The sequence below is a fragment of the Leuciscus leuciscus genome, assembly GCF_965113295.1.
Source record: "Leuciscus leuciscus genome assembly, chromosome: 9".
In the NCBI taxonomy this organism is placed as follows: domain Eukaryota; kingdom Metazoa; phylum Chordata; class Actinopteri; order Cypriniformes; family Leuciscidae; genus Leuciscus; species Leuciscus leuciscus.
This window is the reverse complement of record NC_138733.1, coordinates 35,336,082-35,354,540: the sequence shown is the minus strand read 5'-3', so window position 1 is coordinate 35,354,540 and position 18,459 is coordinate 35,336,082. Positions and strand designations below refer to the sequence as shown.

Below are 18,459 nucleotides of genomic sequence, written 5' to 3'. Positions count from 1 at the left end.
TCCCATGTGTTCTGTTGGTATATGTGCCCCAGATGGTGTTATATTAACCGCTAACAGCAAATTCAGCAGTTGCCTCAGACCAAAGGCAACAACTAGTTCTCCTCACTTTTTCCTTCACTATTATGACCATCTCTCTTGATTTTTACTTTAAAACAAAATGTATAGACTAGACTGAACAGAGTTCATCAAAAACTATTGGATGTTTTTTTCTTCAAATAACGGACATCAACTGAATCTATACATTTATTTATGTGGCAATTTCATTGTTTTGACCAGCAAATGGAAAATGTAACCATGCCTTCATATTTTTACTTTACTTTGTTCAAGGAGTTTGTTCATATTAAATATTTCATCCTAATTTTGACACTTACAGTTTATTTAGCAATTATATTATTTAATGCCATCATTTTGTTTGTGGTGTTTAAAGAGAGATCCCTTCATGAGCCAATGTACATCCTGATATTTTGCTTGTCTGTCAATGATCTCTATGGGTCAGCTGGTTTTTTCCCTAGGATAATGGTTGATCTTCTTTCTGATACAAATACCATTTCTAGGCAAGCGTGTTTTGTTCAGATTTTTACAATTTATTCTTTTGCAATATCTGAATATACAATATTAACTCTGATGGCATATGACAGATATGTTGCCATATGCAACCCTTTAAAATATCATCAGATTATGACCTCAAAAGTAACAGCATCATACATGGCAATAGCATCACTTTATGCAGCATTTTCTATGGGTCTTGTTATTTTCTTCTCAGCCAGGTTGCCTTTGTGTGGGACTGACATAGCTCGACTGTACTGTTCCAACTGGTCTGTGGTTCGGCTCTCTTGTGGGACTTCCACTTTGAGTAACAATATACTTGGATTTTTTGTCTCAACAACAACAGTTTTTCTCCCTGCCTCCTTCATTTTATATACTTATGTCCGAATTTTGATCATTTGTCACAAAAGCTCCAAAGAATTTAGGGGCAAAGCATTACAAACATGTCTTCCTCACATTATAAGCTTTCTGAACTACTCTATAGCATCATTTTGTGACATTGCTCTAAGTCGGTATGATTCAGACAAATACAAGATTGTGGGTATATTTTTTTCAGTGGAATTTCTGATTATTCCTCCTGTTCTCAATCCTCTTATTTATGGCTTAAATTTGCCAGAAATTCACAAAAACATTTTGTGCTTGTTACAACGGTCAAAAATTGGCAATTTTCCATAAGTAATTAAAGGAGAATATGACATTTTAAAAAGCTACTTGGTTTTGCAGTGTTTTTTTTATTTTTATTATTATAAAAATTAATTTTCTGAAATGATTTGTTAAGAGCTATAAGATGAGGCATTTTGTTTTCTCACGTAACAGATACTTCTGATGTCATCATAAAACAAGTCAACATCTCTTGACTCTTCTCTTGATATCTTCACTCTAATATTCAACAAAATAGTTATGGCACATTTCCTTTTTGTTACTTGTTACTCTTGACCTGCACATTTATATATATATATTTTTTTTCTACTTTTATTTTTTTTTAATATACGTATATTCGTTTTTTTTTTTTTTATATATATAATTGCACTGTCTTTGGAGTGGACCTGACTTACATTTCACTGCTGGTTGTACTCTGTATAATTGTGTATGTGACAAATAAAATCTTGAATCTTGAATCTCAACACTGTGCAATTTAAAATATTTAAGCATTAACATGCTTTGTCTCAACTGTGTTTGAATATGGATTTTTTTTTTCTTGCTTTAAGTAATTTATATTTCAATTCAATTCACATTTATTTGTATAGCGCTTTTCACAATACATGTCATTTCAAAGGACCTTTACAGAAAATGCTTGTGTCTCCATTACAATTTAGAATGATCTTTTATCAGAGCTGAGTGTGTCCAAGTAATGTATTTGGAATTTAAGGCAGAAAAAATGAGCTTTATTGAAGTAATTATTACGAGTTATGGATATAATGATTCTAATATATGGAAAAGGTAGCATTGGTGCATGTTGATTCAGAGTTTGCGTCATCTGAAGTCCTCGCAGGAGCTGGAGTCATCTGTTCATAAGTTTGGGGCATCTGATGTCTTTGTAAGAGGCTGGATCCAAACTGGAACTGACATACTCTCTACGGGATGTGGATCCCGAGATAAAGCAGAAAACCAAATGGAAAATAATTAGTCTAGCTGCTGTACTGTTCTGTCATCAGTTTAAATTTGGAAGTTTAATATTTACATTATATAAAAAAATTAAATTAAATTAAAAACCCTATAAAATTATACCTGTTTTAATATTCTGTCCTTAGTTATTGTATATACATGGGCATGCAGGATTAATACATTTGCTTGAATGGAGCTATCGAAGCAGCACAAGTCTTGATTGTGACCATGCCTGGTAGAGTCCCATATTCATTAAAGACAAAAAAGACACATTTCTTAAGGGGAGTTAAAAATGGACAAGGGGACATGTAAAACCATTAAAAACTACACAAATATATTATTATATACAGCGGTAAAAACATGTATCTTATGTGGCACAGCCATACCACCCTGTCAGGTCATTGTTAATGACATCACCCTGTAAATGATGGCACAGCATGATCAGGGAAAAACACATGAGGGCCGAATGTTGGTGGGTGGAGTGTGGCCCAGACCAGTCCATTGATTATCTGGTCCAAATCAGGCTTGTGACCATGGGCCATATAAATGCACTTTCCCACATAGGAAATTTTATCTGGCCCAGCTCTGTTCCACAAAACCTCTTTTTGCTCGGCCCACATACCGCAAAGAATGACAGCCTTGTAGTGGCCCAGATTTGGATTTAAGACTAGAACCACCAATGGGCTATAACTGGCCAGAGTCTAAGCCAATTAATGACCCATATAACTTGCCAGGCACTGGGCCTGAATAGGTTTTAGAATTGGTACAGATTCTCCTGAAGATTTGGATTACAGCACTAGAATTTAACACTGGTGGATCACAGAAATGTCAGTTCTTTTCATTCTGTTATAACTTGTCAATTCAAAGATTAATTTTAAACAATACTTCACTTAAAAACTTTGAACTGATTATAATCTCTGTGATAATTTCATCATTATCATGAGGTATTTTTTTTTATTTTGTTCACCATGAAGTAAATCATTTTATTATATGTACCAATACTAAAACCTATTCAGGCCCAGTGCAGGTCCAATTACGGGTCATTGATTGGCTGGGTCTCAGGCCAGTAATAGACTATTCGTGGTCCTAGTCTTTAATCCAGCATCTGGATTAATATATTGCATTATATATTTCTCTATATGTGTGTGTTTATTTTGCATGAGTAAATATGTCTGCAATATATTACACATGCAGTACCATATCTGATCACATATGGCGCTTTTCCAGTGCATGGTAAGGTTCAGTACGGCTCACTTTGGCGCATTTCCACTGCATGGTACGGTACGGTACGGCTTGGCTCGGCTCACTTTGTGGCACTTTTCCACTGCATGGTACGGCTCGCTTAAATGGTACCACCTCTGTTGAGGTACCAAGCGTACCGTACCAATGCTAAAATGTGACATGAAAACACTACAGATCACTGAGAGAATCGTCACTACCTGTGTCATTGGATTTGCAACACGAGACACCAAACCCGCTAGATTTAAATAGTCAGCAAATTCCACCACAGTATTATTTGTTTGCACAATTTTTATTAAACGACTTGCTTGAAAAAAAAATAAGAAAATAAGAAAACTTGAAAAAAGAAATGGCTGAATCGCGGTGACTGGTCAGAAGACGAGGTGCAGACGTTCCTCTCGTTGGTAGCCGAGGAGCGGATCCAGTGAGAGCTGGATATTATGACGAGGAATGTTTTTCAGCAACTTTAATGATCAGTCAATATTCCCTCCCACTTCGAAGCGGTACTAAACTGCAGCGGAAAAACAAACCGAACCAAAGCGAGCCGAGCCGTCATACCACGCAGTGGAAAAGCAAAGCGAGCTGAGCCGTACCATGCAGTGGAAAAGTGCCAATGTACATCTATATGTTACGAAGTGTATTACTGAATATAAAATTACATACATAATGATATATTAGTAAATGTATTGTCACATATTTTTCAATATATGAAAAGCGGCAATTCCTTATGTATTATTCAATGTATTGTAACATATTAACACAATATATTATTCTGTATATTTTCAATTATACAGTTAAACCATTTAATATATTGATCATTCATATATGGGAAATATATTTTTCATCCGTAAGGGATGTGTTTTGCTGGGCCTGCTTTGCTGAATGGTTTAACATCTAGAGGCTTGACTTATGTGTATCTGCATGGGCTAGCGAAGCCCAGAGTTATTTGTTACTGAAGCAATGTGAACCTGGGTGCCATAGGTTTGTTTAACAACTGACCTAAACCTGCTATGTGCCTGAACCATATGTGCAAATATGGCTCAAACTTATCTAATTGGAACATGCACTATGAAAGGTTACATCACAGCAAGGTTGTCTTCCTGCTGCTTCTGTTGCTGATGCTGTTGTTTTTAATGACTCAAAATGCTTGTTCTCATGCTAGCTTTGTTTATGCACAATTGTTATTCCTGGCGTCTTGTAAAATGTCACATGATTTTGAGCAGATGTATTTATTGCTGCCACTCGCTTGCTTATATGCCGAACTATACACTTATTCGCAACTGTAAAACATCAAACATTTTGAACGTATGTTTGTTTCATTGATAAATGCAGACCATTATAGGCAGGCAGTACATTTCAATCTTGGGATAAACTTAGCATACCACTTTAACTGTTCAATCTCCAGCACTAAATCTACCCTTGCCTAAGCTTTTACCATTATGCCACAAAAAATAAATCAACCAAACTCATCAATGCCAAAGTTGTGGAAAATGGGCATACACCCTGATCTCAAAGTTTTGTTGTTATTGTAAATTAAATTGAATTACATCATTTACATTTAAGACCAACATTTCTCAATTATCCCTTTTAGTCTGTAAATGTGGCTTACCTCTCATTCATCACATATCAATTCTTGGTTCATGGACTATATATTTTTGGTCAGACTATCATGCAATGCCTGAGCCTATTAAAAAAATAATAGTAAAAAAAAAAATCACAACAAAAAACTTTCTTGTGAAATGCAAATGAAACATTCTCTAAAAATGTCATTTTTAAAGTAAATTCAAATAATTATTAAAGTCATTTTTAAATTAATTATCATTAGTGTATGACAGTTAGGCTAAATTACATCAAAGAAACATAAACATCTTGAACATTTGAAATTCACACTCAAGTGTAAGCCTGCATTATTTAATGTTACATACAAAATTTGTTTTATGGCAAATTCTTGTAATATGGCTGAAAAGAAAAACCTAGCTATCAAAATTTTTATGTTGTCCAATTCAATAAAACAATTTCCATAGTATTAGAATGTCTAGGATAATAAAATCTTTGCTTGTGACCAAGAAATATTCAATCAGATATTTCCACTTCTTTTTTGAAAAGCAGTCTCATGACTTCCTTCCGTAGTCTTGTCAGATTTAGTCCATAAATGAGGGGGTTTAAAATGGGTGGTATGAGTAAGAATTCCAGGGCCATGAAATTACGCAAATCTTGTGGCAAACTCTTTGAACCATAACGAGTGTACAGCACATCAAACAGCAAAGCAACAGTCACATTGAGCAATGCAAGAAGATGTGGTACACATGTTTGCATGAATTTGTGCCTGCCCTCTATTGACTTTCTGCATTTTCCAACCAAGTAAATGTATGAGCAAAATATCAATATTGCATGTCCAAAATATATAATAATGATTACATACCCAATCACATTATTTACTGTTGTAGAAAAACAGGAAAGTTTCACAACTGACCAATTTTCACAATATAGCTTTTCAATGCTAGAGCCACATAATGTTAGTCTTGATGTTAATACAATTAAAACAGACATGCAAAAAAATGGAGAAAGCCAGCAGAAAAGGATACATTCAAGAACCCTCTGATTGGTCATTATTGAATGATACTCAAGTGGTCTAATTATTGCCACATACCTGTCATACGCCATCACTGTTAATGTTGAAAAGTCACACAGAACAGATGAATAAATGACAAATATCTGAATCAAACATCCAGCATAAGAAATCACATGATACTGGGATAATAAATCATACATGAATTTAGGGTAGAATCCACCAGTGCCAAAAAGTCCATTTACACACAAATTACATATAAAGACATACATTGGCTGATGAAGCTTCTTATGTGAGATTACAGTGTAAATGATGGTTACATTACACAACACAATTAATGGATAATACATTGCAGTCAATGAAAAAAACACAAATCTTTTCCCCATTGTTTCATTTAGTCCAGAGAGTGTTAATACTAAGTCGATGGATTCATTCTCTAGTGATGGCTGCATCTGGAATGATATGGAAACTCTTGTGATATGCACATCATAATAAAAATTTGTTATTTTGAAATTAAAAGTACAAAAAAATAATCATTCAGATTTTCAGTCCTGTTATATAAACGGAAATATTAAGTACTCTAAAGGTAGCATATGCTGGTTCTTCAAAGACGCAGACAATGAAATAATTAAAATCTTACCACAATCTCTTTTTGTTAGTTTGACAGTGTTGTGAAAGGCTGATCTGGTGATATATATACACAGTATGGAGACTATTCTCATGCTAATTGTCTTGTTTGTGAACACACTTGCAAGACTTTTAAAAAGCTCTCTTGAGAATATATATATATATATATATATATATATATATATATATATATATATATTTTTTTTTTACATATATGTCAGTCTATACTTAACATGTATTAGAGTAATATGCAAATGAGCACTTCATTATATACAATTTGATCACATTATATTATTAATTATTGTAAATAAAAATTGTAAATTAAAATCTTAAAACCCAGATCTTTCAGTGAAGTATTGCTTGTGCTGTCTGTAAAAGTCTAGCAATTGTAATGACCTCATCATAAATTTCACATTGTATTTATTTATTTAGTCTGCAATATGCATTGTCTTAGTAAATCACATATTTAGAATCACATGTAAGGCAATTATCATAAGAAGCAGGGCTGTACGTTAACTTTTTTGCACATAGCATTGGTGCTACAGAGGATGAAAGTTTTGTAGCACAGACCAAACAGTTGCAGCACAAGTAGAGGGGTGGGCGATATGGCAAAAATATCATATCACGATTGTTTTCAGGAAAATCACAATTCATGATTTTATCACGATTCTTTTTCATGTTGGTTTTATTATTTTGCAAGTTACTGAGCAAGACAGCCAAACTAATTTTCCTATTTTAAAAACAAAACCTTACAAGGTTACAAAATATATAATAAAAATTATGGCAGACATTTAGGCCAAAGTGGGCGAAGATAAAAATCTTTATGTCATTATATTTTATCTTTGTTATTAAAAATAAGGACAAAGATACACAACATAATATACAAATGAAATAAACAGTGCTTATTTTTTATATTACTTTAATGACATGTGTAGACAGAAAAATAAATAAAAAAACATTCTCAAGAGAGCTTTTTAAAAGTATTGCAAGTGTTTACAAACAAGACAATTAGCATGAGAATAGTCGTACTCGGTTACCTAACGTAACCTCGGTTCTCTCTAGAAGAGGGAACGAGTATTGCGTAAGTTGCTTACGCTACGGGTAAAGTTGTCTTTTCTCGAGATCTGAAGCGGGTTTTATCCTTAATTTTGTATTTATTGTCAACGCAGTGCGGCAGACAGCAGACCATGGCAGGCTGTATGAGCGTGCTCATTGGCTGTCCTGCGGCAACTGCAGCAGCCTACCAGTGAGCCCTGCGTGACGTCACGCCCAGTGAGGGCGCTTTGCGCCCTCCACGCGCCTGGCCCGCCAGAATGGGTGTGGCTAGCGTGTATAAAAGAGGGGCTCACAGGCTGGAATTCTGGTTTTCATAGACTGAAGCGAATAAGCTCGTGGCGCGACATGGCAGGTTACGCAATACTCGTTCCCTCTTCTAGAGAGAACCGAGGGTACGTTAGGTAACCGAGTACGTTCTCTTACGAGAGGTTCTCTCGTATTGCGTAAGTTGCTTATGCTACGGGAACCCCTTGTCAACGCCGTGCGCGCCGAGCATCAATGCATGATTCCCAGGGAACCCGGGGAAAATAACATGCGAGAACAGGCGGCCAGCAACGCGGGCCAGCACATGTCATAAGCACTTCATAAGGGTACAGAGCGGCACTGCCGGTCTGTGTATAAACCCGAGGTGAGTGCGGCCAGCAACGCGGGCCAGCACAGTACACAAGCACATCACAGGGAAAATATATAGAGCGGCCTCGCCGGTCCATGTATGAAAAGTGTAAGCCCTAGCGCCACAAGTGAAGACTAGGCGGCCAGCAACGCGGGCCTGCACTAATACATCAGCGCATGATGGGGAAAAATACAGAGCGGAACCACCGGTCTGTATAAAGAGACTTTTATCCCTAGTGCAGCTTACCAGAAAAGCTAGTAATACATAGGAGTAGTCTGCGCATAATAGATGGGCAGAACATACATCCCGCTTAGACTGATAACAGTTTAGCCTGCAAGGCGGGGACTTCCAGATTATAAAATCTCACGAATGTAGAGGGGGTGGCCCAGCCTGCCGCCATACATATGTCGTGAATAGAAATCCCGCTAGACCAAGCCCACGAAGAGGCCACGCCTCTGGTGGAATGGGCTCTGATGCCCATAGGGCACTGCAGGTGTTTGGACGCATATGCAGCTGCGATTGAGTCCACTATCCATCTGGACAGACTCTGTTTCGAGGCGGCGAGACCCTTGGTGCGCCCACCAAACGAAACGAAAAGCTGCTCGGAACGCCAGAAGGCGGCGGAGCGTGTGATGTACACTCTAAGCGCCCTGACGGGGCATAGGAGGTTATCACTATCATCACTGTCAGATGCAGGCAGAGCCGACAGGAAGATGATCTGTGCCCTAAAGGGAGTGCCAATCGCTTTTGGGACGTAACCATGTCTCGGTTTGAGGATGACTTAGAGTCATTAGGTCCGAACTCGAGACACGCAGGGCTGACAGACAGCGCGTGTAAATCCCCCACGCGTTTTACTGATGCCAGAGCTATCAGAAAAACGGTTTTAAGCGAAAGGTATTTCAAATCCACGGAATCTAATGGTTCAAAGGGAAAAGCTTTCAGGGCCTCCGAGACCAAAGAAAGATCCCAGATAGGAACCGAGGGGGGCCGCGGGGGGTTCATCCTCCTGGCTCCCCTAAGGAAGCGGATAATGAGCTCATTTCTTCCTATTGCATGGCTGCGCGTAGTCTCAGCGAACGCTGCGATAGCCGCAACATATACTTTGAGCGTGGAGGGGGACCTGCCCTTGTCCAACAGCTCTTGTAGGAAGGAGAGCACCCGCGAGACCCCGCGTGTGCGTGGATCCAGGCTCCTAGTGGCGCACCATTTAGTGAACACTGACCATTTAGACGCGTAGAGACTTCTCGTGGAAGGGGCTCTAGACTGCATGATCGTGTTTATGACCCCTTCTGACAATTCAACGGGTATCCGTTGATTACCCACACGTGCAGAGACCAGCGCTCTGGGTGGGGATGCCATATCGATCCGCCGGCTTGAGATAGGAGATCTCTCTTGACCGGGATCGGCCAGGGGGGTGAGTGCGACAGCCTCACTAGCTCTGGGTACCAATTTGGTTCCCCCATCGCGGGGCTATGAGGAGCACTGAGTGGCGTGTTTTCCCTGACCCTCTTTATTACCTGTGGTAACAGAGAGATCGGGGGGAAAGCATACAGCTGGCGGCTGGGCCAGGTTTGGACCAACGCATCCTCGCTTTTGAGAAAAGCCTCGGGCAATGAGCGTTGTCTTTTGACGCACATAGGTCGACTTCCGCCCTGCCGAACAGGCGCCACAGCAGCTGGACTGTCTGAGGGTGCAGGGACCATTCTCCCGGGGGAATGTTGTACCTGTACAGTCCGTCTGGACCGACATTCAGGTGGCCAGGCACGTGCGCGGCTCTCAGCGAGCGCAACGAGTGGTGAGCCCACACTAGAAGGCGCTTCGTCAGATTGCAGAGATTTCTGGATCTGACACCGCCCTGTCGATTCACATAGGACACCACAGACATGTTGTCCGAACGGACTAGTACGTGGGGATCCCGTATATGTGGGAGGAAATGCTTGAGCGCGTTTTCGACCGCTATCATCTCCAAACAGTTTATATGGAGGCATTTTTCCTGGTCTGACCACAGGCCAAAGACCGGTTTGCCCTCGAACAGAGCGCCCCAACCTAAGTTGGATGCATCCGTCGAGATAACTTGCGGCGTGAAACGGTATCACTCCCTGCTGGTATCAATCAGCCGCTAACCAGGGTCTCAGCGCTGAAACGCAGCTCTGAGTCACTCTGATTCATATGCCGCCGGCCGGCCAAGCTCGGTGAGGCATACGGGCGTTCAACCAGCGTTGTAGGGGGCGCATATGTAATAGACCCAGCTGAAGCACTGCTGCAGCTGACACCATATAACCCAGCATCCTCTGAAACGTTTTCAGGGGTGCGGCGCTGTCCAGCTGGAAAGACGCGGCCAGGCGCTAGATACGGCGCGCGCGCTATATATCGACAGCCGGACCGTCATTGCCACAGAGTCCAGTTCCAAGCCCAGAAAAGGGGTTGACTGACTGGGCAGTAATGAGCTCTTGGTCAGTTGACCGTGAGACCCAAGCTTTCCAGGTGGCTGAGAAGCACAGTTCTGTGGGAGATCAGTTCTTCCTCTAACTGTGCTAGAATCAGCCAATCGTCCAGATAGTTCAAAATTCGCATACCCTGACCTCTCAGGGCATGCGATGTGCAAAATATGCATCTGCAGTCGCCTTTTAGGGGACTGACAGAGCGAAATGCTTTGACGGCTCATATGCTCATAAAAAACATTATTTTTATTTGCTGTCAGAGCCCGGATTCGAACACAGGTCTCTGGCGCGACAGCCTAGTGTTCTGCCACTGTGCCACAGGGGGAGAACACATAAGCATTCAGTAAGCGCGAGCATATAAAAGAGCGTCCTGTTGTGTGTCAGCGTTCGTTTTGCAGGCGTGTGTGTGTAAAACAGGCTCGTTTACTGCAATAATAGTACAGCTAAGGGCAGAATGACCTCCGGGTTCCGATAGCCGTGATGCACGGGCTCGGGAACCTGATTCGGAGGCGCGGGCGCGGCGGGCGCGGCGGGCGCGGCGCGGGCACGGCGGGCGCGCTCTTGGTGCTTGAATACGGCGGCTCGCATACAGAGATGGCTGGCCGTTTTACACACATTGTCCCGGTGGCTTTGGACGGGGAACATATTGTGTGAGGGACGGCGCGCGAAAGCGGCGCCGGGGGTGCAGTGTTTGTCAGTATGTGTGAGCGCTAGGGGCGGGCACAGGACTTACACACAGCGAGTGGCCGGTAGAGAGGGGCCGTGTAACAGAGCGGGCAGTGGGTAGGTGTGGGCACGGGGCTGTGGACACGTGACCTACATTCAATACTCGAGCGGCTTTAGTCCGCTTTATGAGGGCTCTGATAGAGACACGAAGTTCATAGTGCTTGTGTGTAGGGGTGAGCACAGAACGTGGGCACATATTCTACACTTGGAACACATGCGGCATAAGCCGAATCCTCAGAATTGTACTCCTAAGAGATTTCTCTGGGGTGCCGTGAAGACGGTGTTTGGGTGCAGGAGAGCGGGTTGTACAACGCGCTCGTTGGCTGCAAAATACACATCTGCAGTCGCCTTCTCATGGGACTGACGGAGCGAAATGCTTTGACGGCTCATATGCTGGGACTGGGAAATGTGCAAGAATTGGAGGTTGGTCCGGCCTCAGCGGGACTCAGAACACCCTCTCTTTCTCCTTTCGCCGGTGAGTGAGGCACGCGGGGTGCTGAACATTGCTCGTCGTGACGGCGTTTGTTTGCAGGCGTGCATGTAATTATAACAGGCTCGTTTACTGCAATATTGATGTTACCAGAGTGACGCGCACGAACGGGACGCAGGGTAGCTTTCTTGTAACGTAAAGGAAGCTATCCCGTGGCCGCCCGCTTTGTGACACATCCCTTGTGAGCGGCGCCGTTTGCGCGGCTCGAACAGAGGGGAGCTTTCAGCGGCGGCGTCCTCGTCCAGCTCCTCTGCCTCATCCCCTGAAGTGGCGGCGGCGCGGGCGAGTGCCGGCGGCTGCGCGGGCGAGTGCCGGCGGCTGCGCGGCCGGGAGGGGGGGAGAGAGAAGCTCGAGGGAACAGATCCGGCGAGCTTCTCGTTGCCGCAACGGCCTCCAGTGGTCTCTGGGGGCGGCGCTTACTTCTGCGCGGCCCCGCAGGGACAGGCGGAGTGACAGCTTGCGTTGAAAGCTTCAAGTCGAGCCCGCAGGGTCGACATTGAGAGCTCTTCGCACTCGGGGAGTGCGGTGGCGGCGTGCTAGCGGCCCAGGCAGAGAGCGCAGATGACATGGCGGTCTCTGTTGCTGAGCGGCACGAGCCGCAGGAAAGACGAGGTATTTTTAGAAAAACGCCTCGTGCTCTTTTAGGAGAGAGAAAGTGTGTGACGCAAAGGCGAACACACACAGCAGAGAAAGGATATGTCGCCGGATGGCGTAGCAGGCACGGAGGCTGAAGGCAGCGAAGACGGCCAGCTTCCTCAGACGCTTCCTAGGCTTGCTGGTCGCTTGTTTCAACGGCGGCGGCTCTCAAGATCCAGCAATGCGAAGAGCTTCACTGAAGACATGAAAATCAGAATTCCAGCCTGTGAGCCCCTCTTTTATACACGCTAGCCACACCCATTCTGGCGGGCCAGGCGCGTGGAGGGCACGAAGCGCCCTCATTGGGCGTGACGTCACGCAGGGCTCACTGGTAGGCTGCTGCAGTTGCCGCAGGACAGCCAATGAGCACGCTCATACAGCCTCATACAGGAGGGGGGGAGAGAGAAGCTCGAGGGAACAGATCCGGCGAGCTTCTCGTTGCCGCAACGGCCTCCAGTGGTCTCTGGGGGCGGCGCTTACTTCTGCGCGGCCCCGCAGGGACAGGCGGAGTGACAGCTTGCGTTGAAAGCTTCAAGTCGAGCCCGCAGGGTCGACATTGAGAGCTCTTCGTACTCGGGGAGTGCGGTGGCGGCGTGCTAGCGGCCCAGGCAGAGAGCGCAGATGACATGGCGGTCTCTGTAGCACACCCATTCTGGCGGGCCAGGCGCGTGGAGGGCGCGACGTCACGCAGGGCTCACTGGTAGGCTGCTGCAGTTGCCGCAGGACAGCCAATGAGCACGCTCATACAGCCTGCCATGGTCTGCTGTCTGCCGCACTGCGTTGACAATAAATACAAAATTAAGGATAATTTTTGGCTTCAGATCTCGAGAAAAGACAACTTTACCCGTAGCGTAAGCAACTTACGCAATACGAGAGAACCTCTCGTAAGAGAACTCCATATATATATATATATATATCACCAGATCAACCTTTCAAAAACACTGTCAAACTAACAAAAATAGATTGTGGTAAGATTTTAATTATTTCACTGCTTGCATCTGAAATAGGACTGAATAGTGAATCTGAATGATTATTTTTAAAATGATCTAACTTTTTTGTGTTGTGTAATGTAACCATCATTTACTCTGTAATCTCACATAAGAAGCTTCATGAGCCAATGTATGTCTTTATATGTAATTTGTGTGTAAATGGACTTTTTGGCACTGGTGGATTTTACCCTAAATTTATGTATGATTTATTATCCCAGTATCATGTGATTTCTTATGCTGGATGTTTGATTCAGATATTTGTCATTTATTCATATGTTCTGTGTGACATTTCAACATTAACAGTGATGGCATATGTCAGGTATGTGGCAATATGTAGACCACTTGAGTATCCTTCAGTAATGACCAATCAGAGGGTTCTTGAATGTATCCTTTTCCGCTAGCTTACCTTATCCTTACCCCGCCCGTCCAAGCCGCTGCTAAACAAGGAGGCAAGCGAAGGTGCAAACGACCAGTGCCGGCCCGAGCCTTTTGGGGGCCCTAAGCAGAATTTGATTTGGGGGCCCCCTCCCACCACGCAGAGTCACCTATGCTTGACGATTATTGACACAATGTCACGCTATAATGTTACATTATAAATTAATACAATGAGGTTATGTATTAATAAAAAATAAATACTTAATAAAAAATAGATACTTAAAGTTTTAACTTTTTCTTTACTCTTTTACTAACTCTTGGAAACTTCTGAAAACAAACTGTCACAAAACATAGGCCTATTAAAAAAAATTATTTGCAAAATATCCTCCAACGTTTTGCAACACTTTGCAGTTTGAATGATGTCTTGTATGAACATGACGTTTCCACTGTTCGATCGCGCCCGCGACTCACACACACACACACACACACACACACACACACACACACACACACACACACACAACATATTCCAACTTTGTAATCTTCCACTGTGATGTTTCCAAGCACATTTTTGCGTGTGTGAAGAGGATGATTTTTTCCCCGTCGATATTGGAACGTGAGTGAAGTACAAAGCCTATGATAAAGAATAGTTTACCATCCAAATCCATCGCGAATGTTAAAACATTTTGATTCTAATGAGAGAGATACGTGAGCCCAACGCCGCTTACTTTCACTTTCGCTTTAAATTATTTCGTTTTGGCTTGTTTATAGTTATTTTTTTATTCTTGTTCTGTTCTGAATATCATTACATTTAAAGGATAAATCATTGATCAAATAAAATTTTTGTGACATGGCTTATCATTACCGTGACTTTGCGCACAAATTGTCTATGCACGCGAGGTTATGCGCATGACTCAAACACTGGCAGACACAGCCGCAGTTGTAGGCAGGTATATTGATCATGAAATCAGAATTTTCTTGTCTTGAATTATTAATCATTTCATTCATTTATGTCACTTGTTTAAGTTAATTAATATGTAAAAAAAAAAAAAAAAAAATCGATTGGGGGCCCCCTGGTGGCGATGGGGCCCCAAGCAGCCGCTTAGTTCGCTTATGCCTCGGGCCGGCCCTGCAAACGACCCTGAGAAGGGCAACCCAGAGGTGGATCAGACTGCTCTTCAGGAAGGTACTAAGGCACCCCTCGTTCCCCCGATGGAGGGCCGGGCGGAGAATCTTTTGTTTCCTTTTGTTTCTGTTCCGCCACTTGCCCCCTGGGGTCTGAAACCTCTGGGTCCCAAGAGGGTGCGCTTGGTGGTTGACGACGCTATGTCTTGTCACCCTCAGGCCCCTGTTTCATTGCCAGCAAGCAGCAGTGGCTGTGTTCCGGACGCACTATCGCCTCCACACACTCACTTTGGCCTTCGACGGAAACAGGTACATGTTGCACCACACACTCAGACCCCACTCCAGGCCGCTATGCCGTCTGAGTTGGGTCCCTGCATTCCGCCGCGCTGCTCCACCCCGGGTACGTCTGTGGTGCCATTGGTCCCGCTTGCACGGTGTCTGGGAGCCTGGCTAGCGCTTCCCAGCCTGTCTCTCTGGCTCATCTGTACTATCAGACTCGGCTATGTGATTCAGTTCACCCCGCGTCCCCCAACCTGTGCTCAGAGCAGATATTGCAGTCCTACTGGCGAAGAACGCGATTGAGACGGTCCCTCCAGCTGATATGAAGACCGGCTTCTACAGCCTGTACTTCATTGTACCCAAGAAAGGTGGTGGGCTACGACCAAACTTGGACCTGCGTGTCCTGAACCGGTCCCTCCACAGGCTGCTGTTCAAGATGCTTACACAGAAATGCATTTTCAAATGCATCCGTCCCCAAGATTGGTTTTCGATAGACCTGAAGGACGTGTAATTTCATGTCTCGATTCTCCCTCCCTCGATTCTCCCTCTGTTTCTTCACTTTGCGTTTGAGGGGAGGGCATATCAGTACAAGTCTTACCCTTCGGGCTGGCCCTGTTTGCTGGCCCTGTTGGCCATTGCTCCCATGTGCGAGCGTGGTTTTCGTATCCTCAACTACCTCGACGACTGACTGGCTTTTCCTGGCCCAGTCGAGAGAGCAGTGCGAATACAGGGACATGGTGCTCAGTCACCTCAGCCACCAAGGGCTTCGGGTCAACTGGGAAAAAGAGCAAACTCACCCCCGGGCAAATCAGTATGGAGTTGGACTCGATCAACATGACAGTGCGCCTCACCGAGGCCCGTGTCCAGTCAGTGTTGAACTGCGTGAGCTCGCTCAGACGCAGAACAGCGGCACCACTGAAACTGTTTCAGAGGCTCCTGGGGCATATGGCATCTGCAGGCGCGGTACGCCGCTCGAATTGCTTCATATGAGGCCACTCTAACACTGGCTCCACGATCGAGTCCCGAGATGGGTGTGGCAGAGCGGCTGTCGCCAAACTCTCAGCTTGTGGTCGGACCCTTCGTTCCTGCGGGCAGGTGTTCCCCTAGAACAAGTGTACAAGCATTCTATGGTCACCACGGATGCCTCTGCCACCAGCTGGGGGGCCACGCTTTAGACCAATGACATCATTGATGACCATGATCATTGAGAACACACAGCTACAGCTACAGCAGCCAACAAAAAAATAATGTTAAAAAGTCAAGGGTCAAGAGTACAACTAAAGCAAACACTGATCTCCATAATGGTAACGTCAAATGAAACAAAACATCATCTAAACCTCTGTTAATTCTCAATAGGAATTTCTGTAGACATGATTTTTTTATTTTTTTTATCTGGTTAGTAATAAGTGAAGCTGGTAATGCAATTTTTTTTGGAGTTGTTTAATCTTGAGAGATTGAATATCTTCTGTGGCTGGAAGTCAGTTGTAATTGTGTTTCGCTTTTTTTCTGTTCTTGTTGTTCCTCTGTCCTTCATTGATTCTGCTTGTTAACATCAGATGTTCATCACTAATGCTCAATCATCAGTTACTTCATCAAATTATATCATTAACTTCTACTGAAACTGAAAATTTTGCAGTGGGGTTAAATGTGTCAAATAAGTAAAAAACAGAGTGTAGTGTAATTTAACTGTAAATTAATTTACGGCATCAAACTGTAGAAAAACAGCAATATGGCAACCACAGCTGCCAGTAGATTATCGGAAATTCAAGGAAAAACAGTAATATACTGTAAAATGTAACAGTCAGATTTATTGAACGAAAGAAGTTAATTTCACTGAAATATTAGGGAAAGTTCATAGAAAAAAGTGATGCATAGTCAATAACTTAAAAAGGAGAGTAAATATTAAACTTAAGTGTTTTATGTGTTTTTGCACAAGATGAAATAGGAGAGATCTGAGAATGGGTCACCATTGTGCTGTAGAGTAGAGTCTGTGCTTCAGTCAGTGATGAGCAGAGAAACGTACTCGGTTACTAACGTAACCTCGGTTCTCTCTAGAAGAGGGAACGAGTACTGCGTAAGATATCTTACGCTAGGGGAAAATCCTTTTTCCGCGAGATATTGAAGCCAAAAATTATCCTTAATTTTGTAATAATGCAAAACGCAACTGCAGCAGCCTATCGAGCGAGGCCTGGCGTGACGCCAGACCCAATGAGGGTGCTTCGCGCCCGCTGCGTCACATCCCGCCGAAACGGGCGTGGTCTAGGCCTATAAATACCGCTCGCAGGCAGCTATTATCTGGTTTTTCATCATCGAAGCAACCAGAGCGTGCGCATGCACGGCAAGATACGCAGTACTCGTTCCCTCTTCTAGAGAGAACCGAGGTTACGTTAGTAACCGAGTACGTTCTCTTACGAGAGGTCTCTCGTACTGCGTAAGATATCTTACGCTAGGGGACCCAATGCAAAACGCCGTGCATGCTGAGAACTGACACCGAAGACCCAAGGGCGAAAGTCCGGGGTTCATATAGTGCACAATCACCCAGGGAACTCACAGGGAGTCAGTGAAGAGGGAGGGGCGAAGCCGCACTCTTCCACATATGGCAGCGTCGCTTAGACACGGATTTCATCATACAGACAGGGCGGGGTATGGCCTGAACTGATGGGGAAATGTGGGTCTTACACAGTTTGCCCAGGCACATCTTGTGCTACTGCTTTTTACTGTCGAACATCGAGCTTTGCTCAGTAGACGCAGCATTCTGAGCTGATAGCATCAGCTCAGATAATACTGGTTAACTAGACCGACAGCAGCCTGGCCTGCAGGGCGGGAACCTCTAGGTTGTAAAACCTTATAAATGTAGACGGGGAGGCCCAGCCCGCCGCCGTACAAATATCTTGCAAAGCAATCCCACTCGACCAGGCCCACGAAGAGGCCATGCCTCTCGTGGAGTGCGCTCTAACACCCAACGGGCACTGCATGCCCTTGGAGGCGTATGCTAGCGCTATAGCATCAACTATCCATCTGGATAGGCTCTGTTTCGACGCGGCTAGTCCCTTAGAACGCCCGCTGAACGAAACAAAGAGCTGCTCTGTCTGTCTGAAAACAGACGAGCGAGACACATAAGCTCGTAATGCCCTGACTGGGCA

At 43.9% G+C, this 18,459-nt stretch overlaps 2 protein-coding genes across 2 annotated transcripts; one reads left to right on the top strand and one right to left on the bottom strand.

The window, feature by feature from the left end:
- Positions 1–279: 279 nt before the first annotated feature.
- Positions 280–1,221, top strand: or64a1 (odorant receptor, family 64, subfamily A, member 1; the record flags this gene model as incomplete). Its single annotated transcript, XM_082179289.1, has 1 exon — positions 280–1,221. One exon carries the CDS (start codon positions 280–282, stop codon positions 1,219–1,221), a length of 942 nt encoding a protein of 313 aa, XP_082035415.1.
- Positions 1,222–5,463: 4,242 nt separating this feature from the next.
- Positions 5,464–6,411, bottom strand: LOC309505833 (olfactory receptor 6N1-like; the record flags this gene model as incomplete). The annotated part of the gene is made up of 1 exon (XM_082179288.1): positions 5,464–6,411. The coding sequence occupies one exon, from the start codon at positions 6,409–6,411 to the stop codon at positions 5,464–5,466; it is 948 nt and encodes a 315-aa protein (XP_082035414.1).
- Between the last annotated feature and the right edge of the window lie 12,048 nt (positions 6,412–18,459).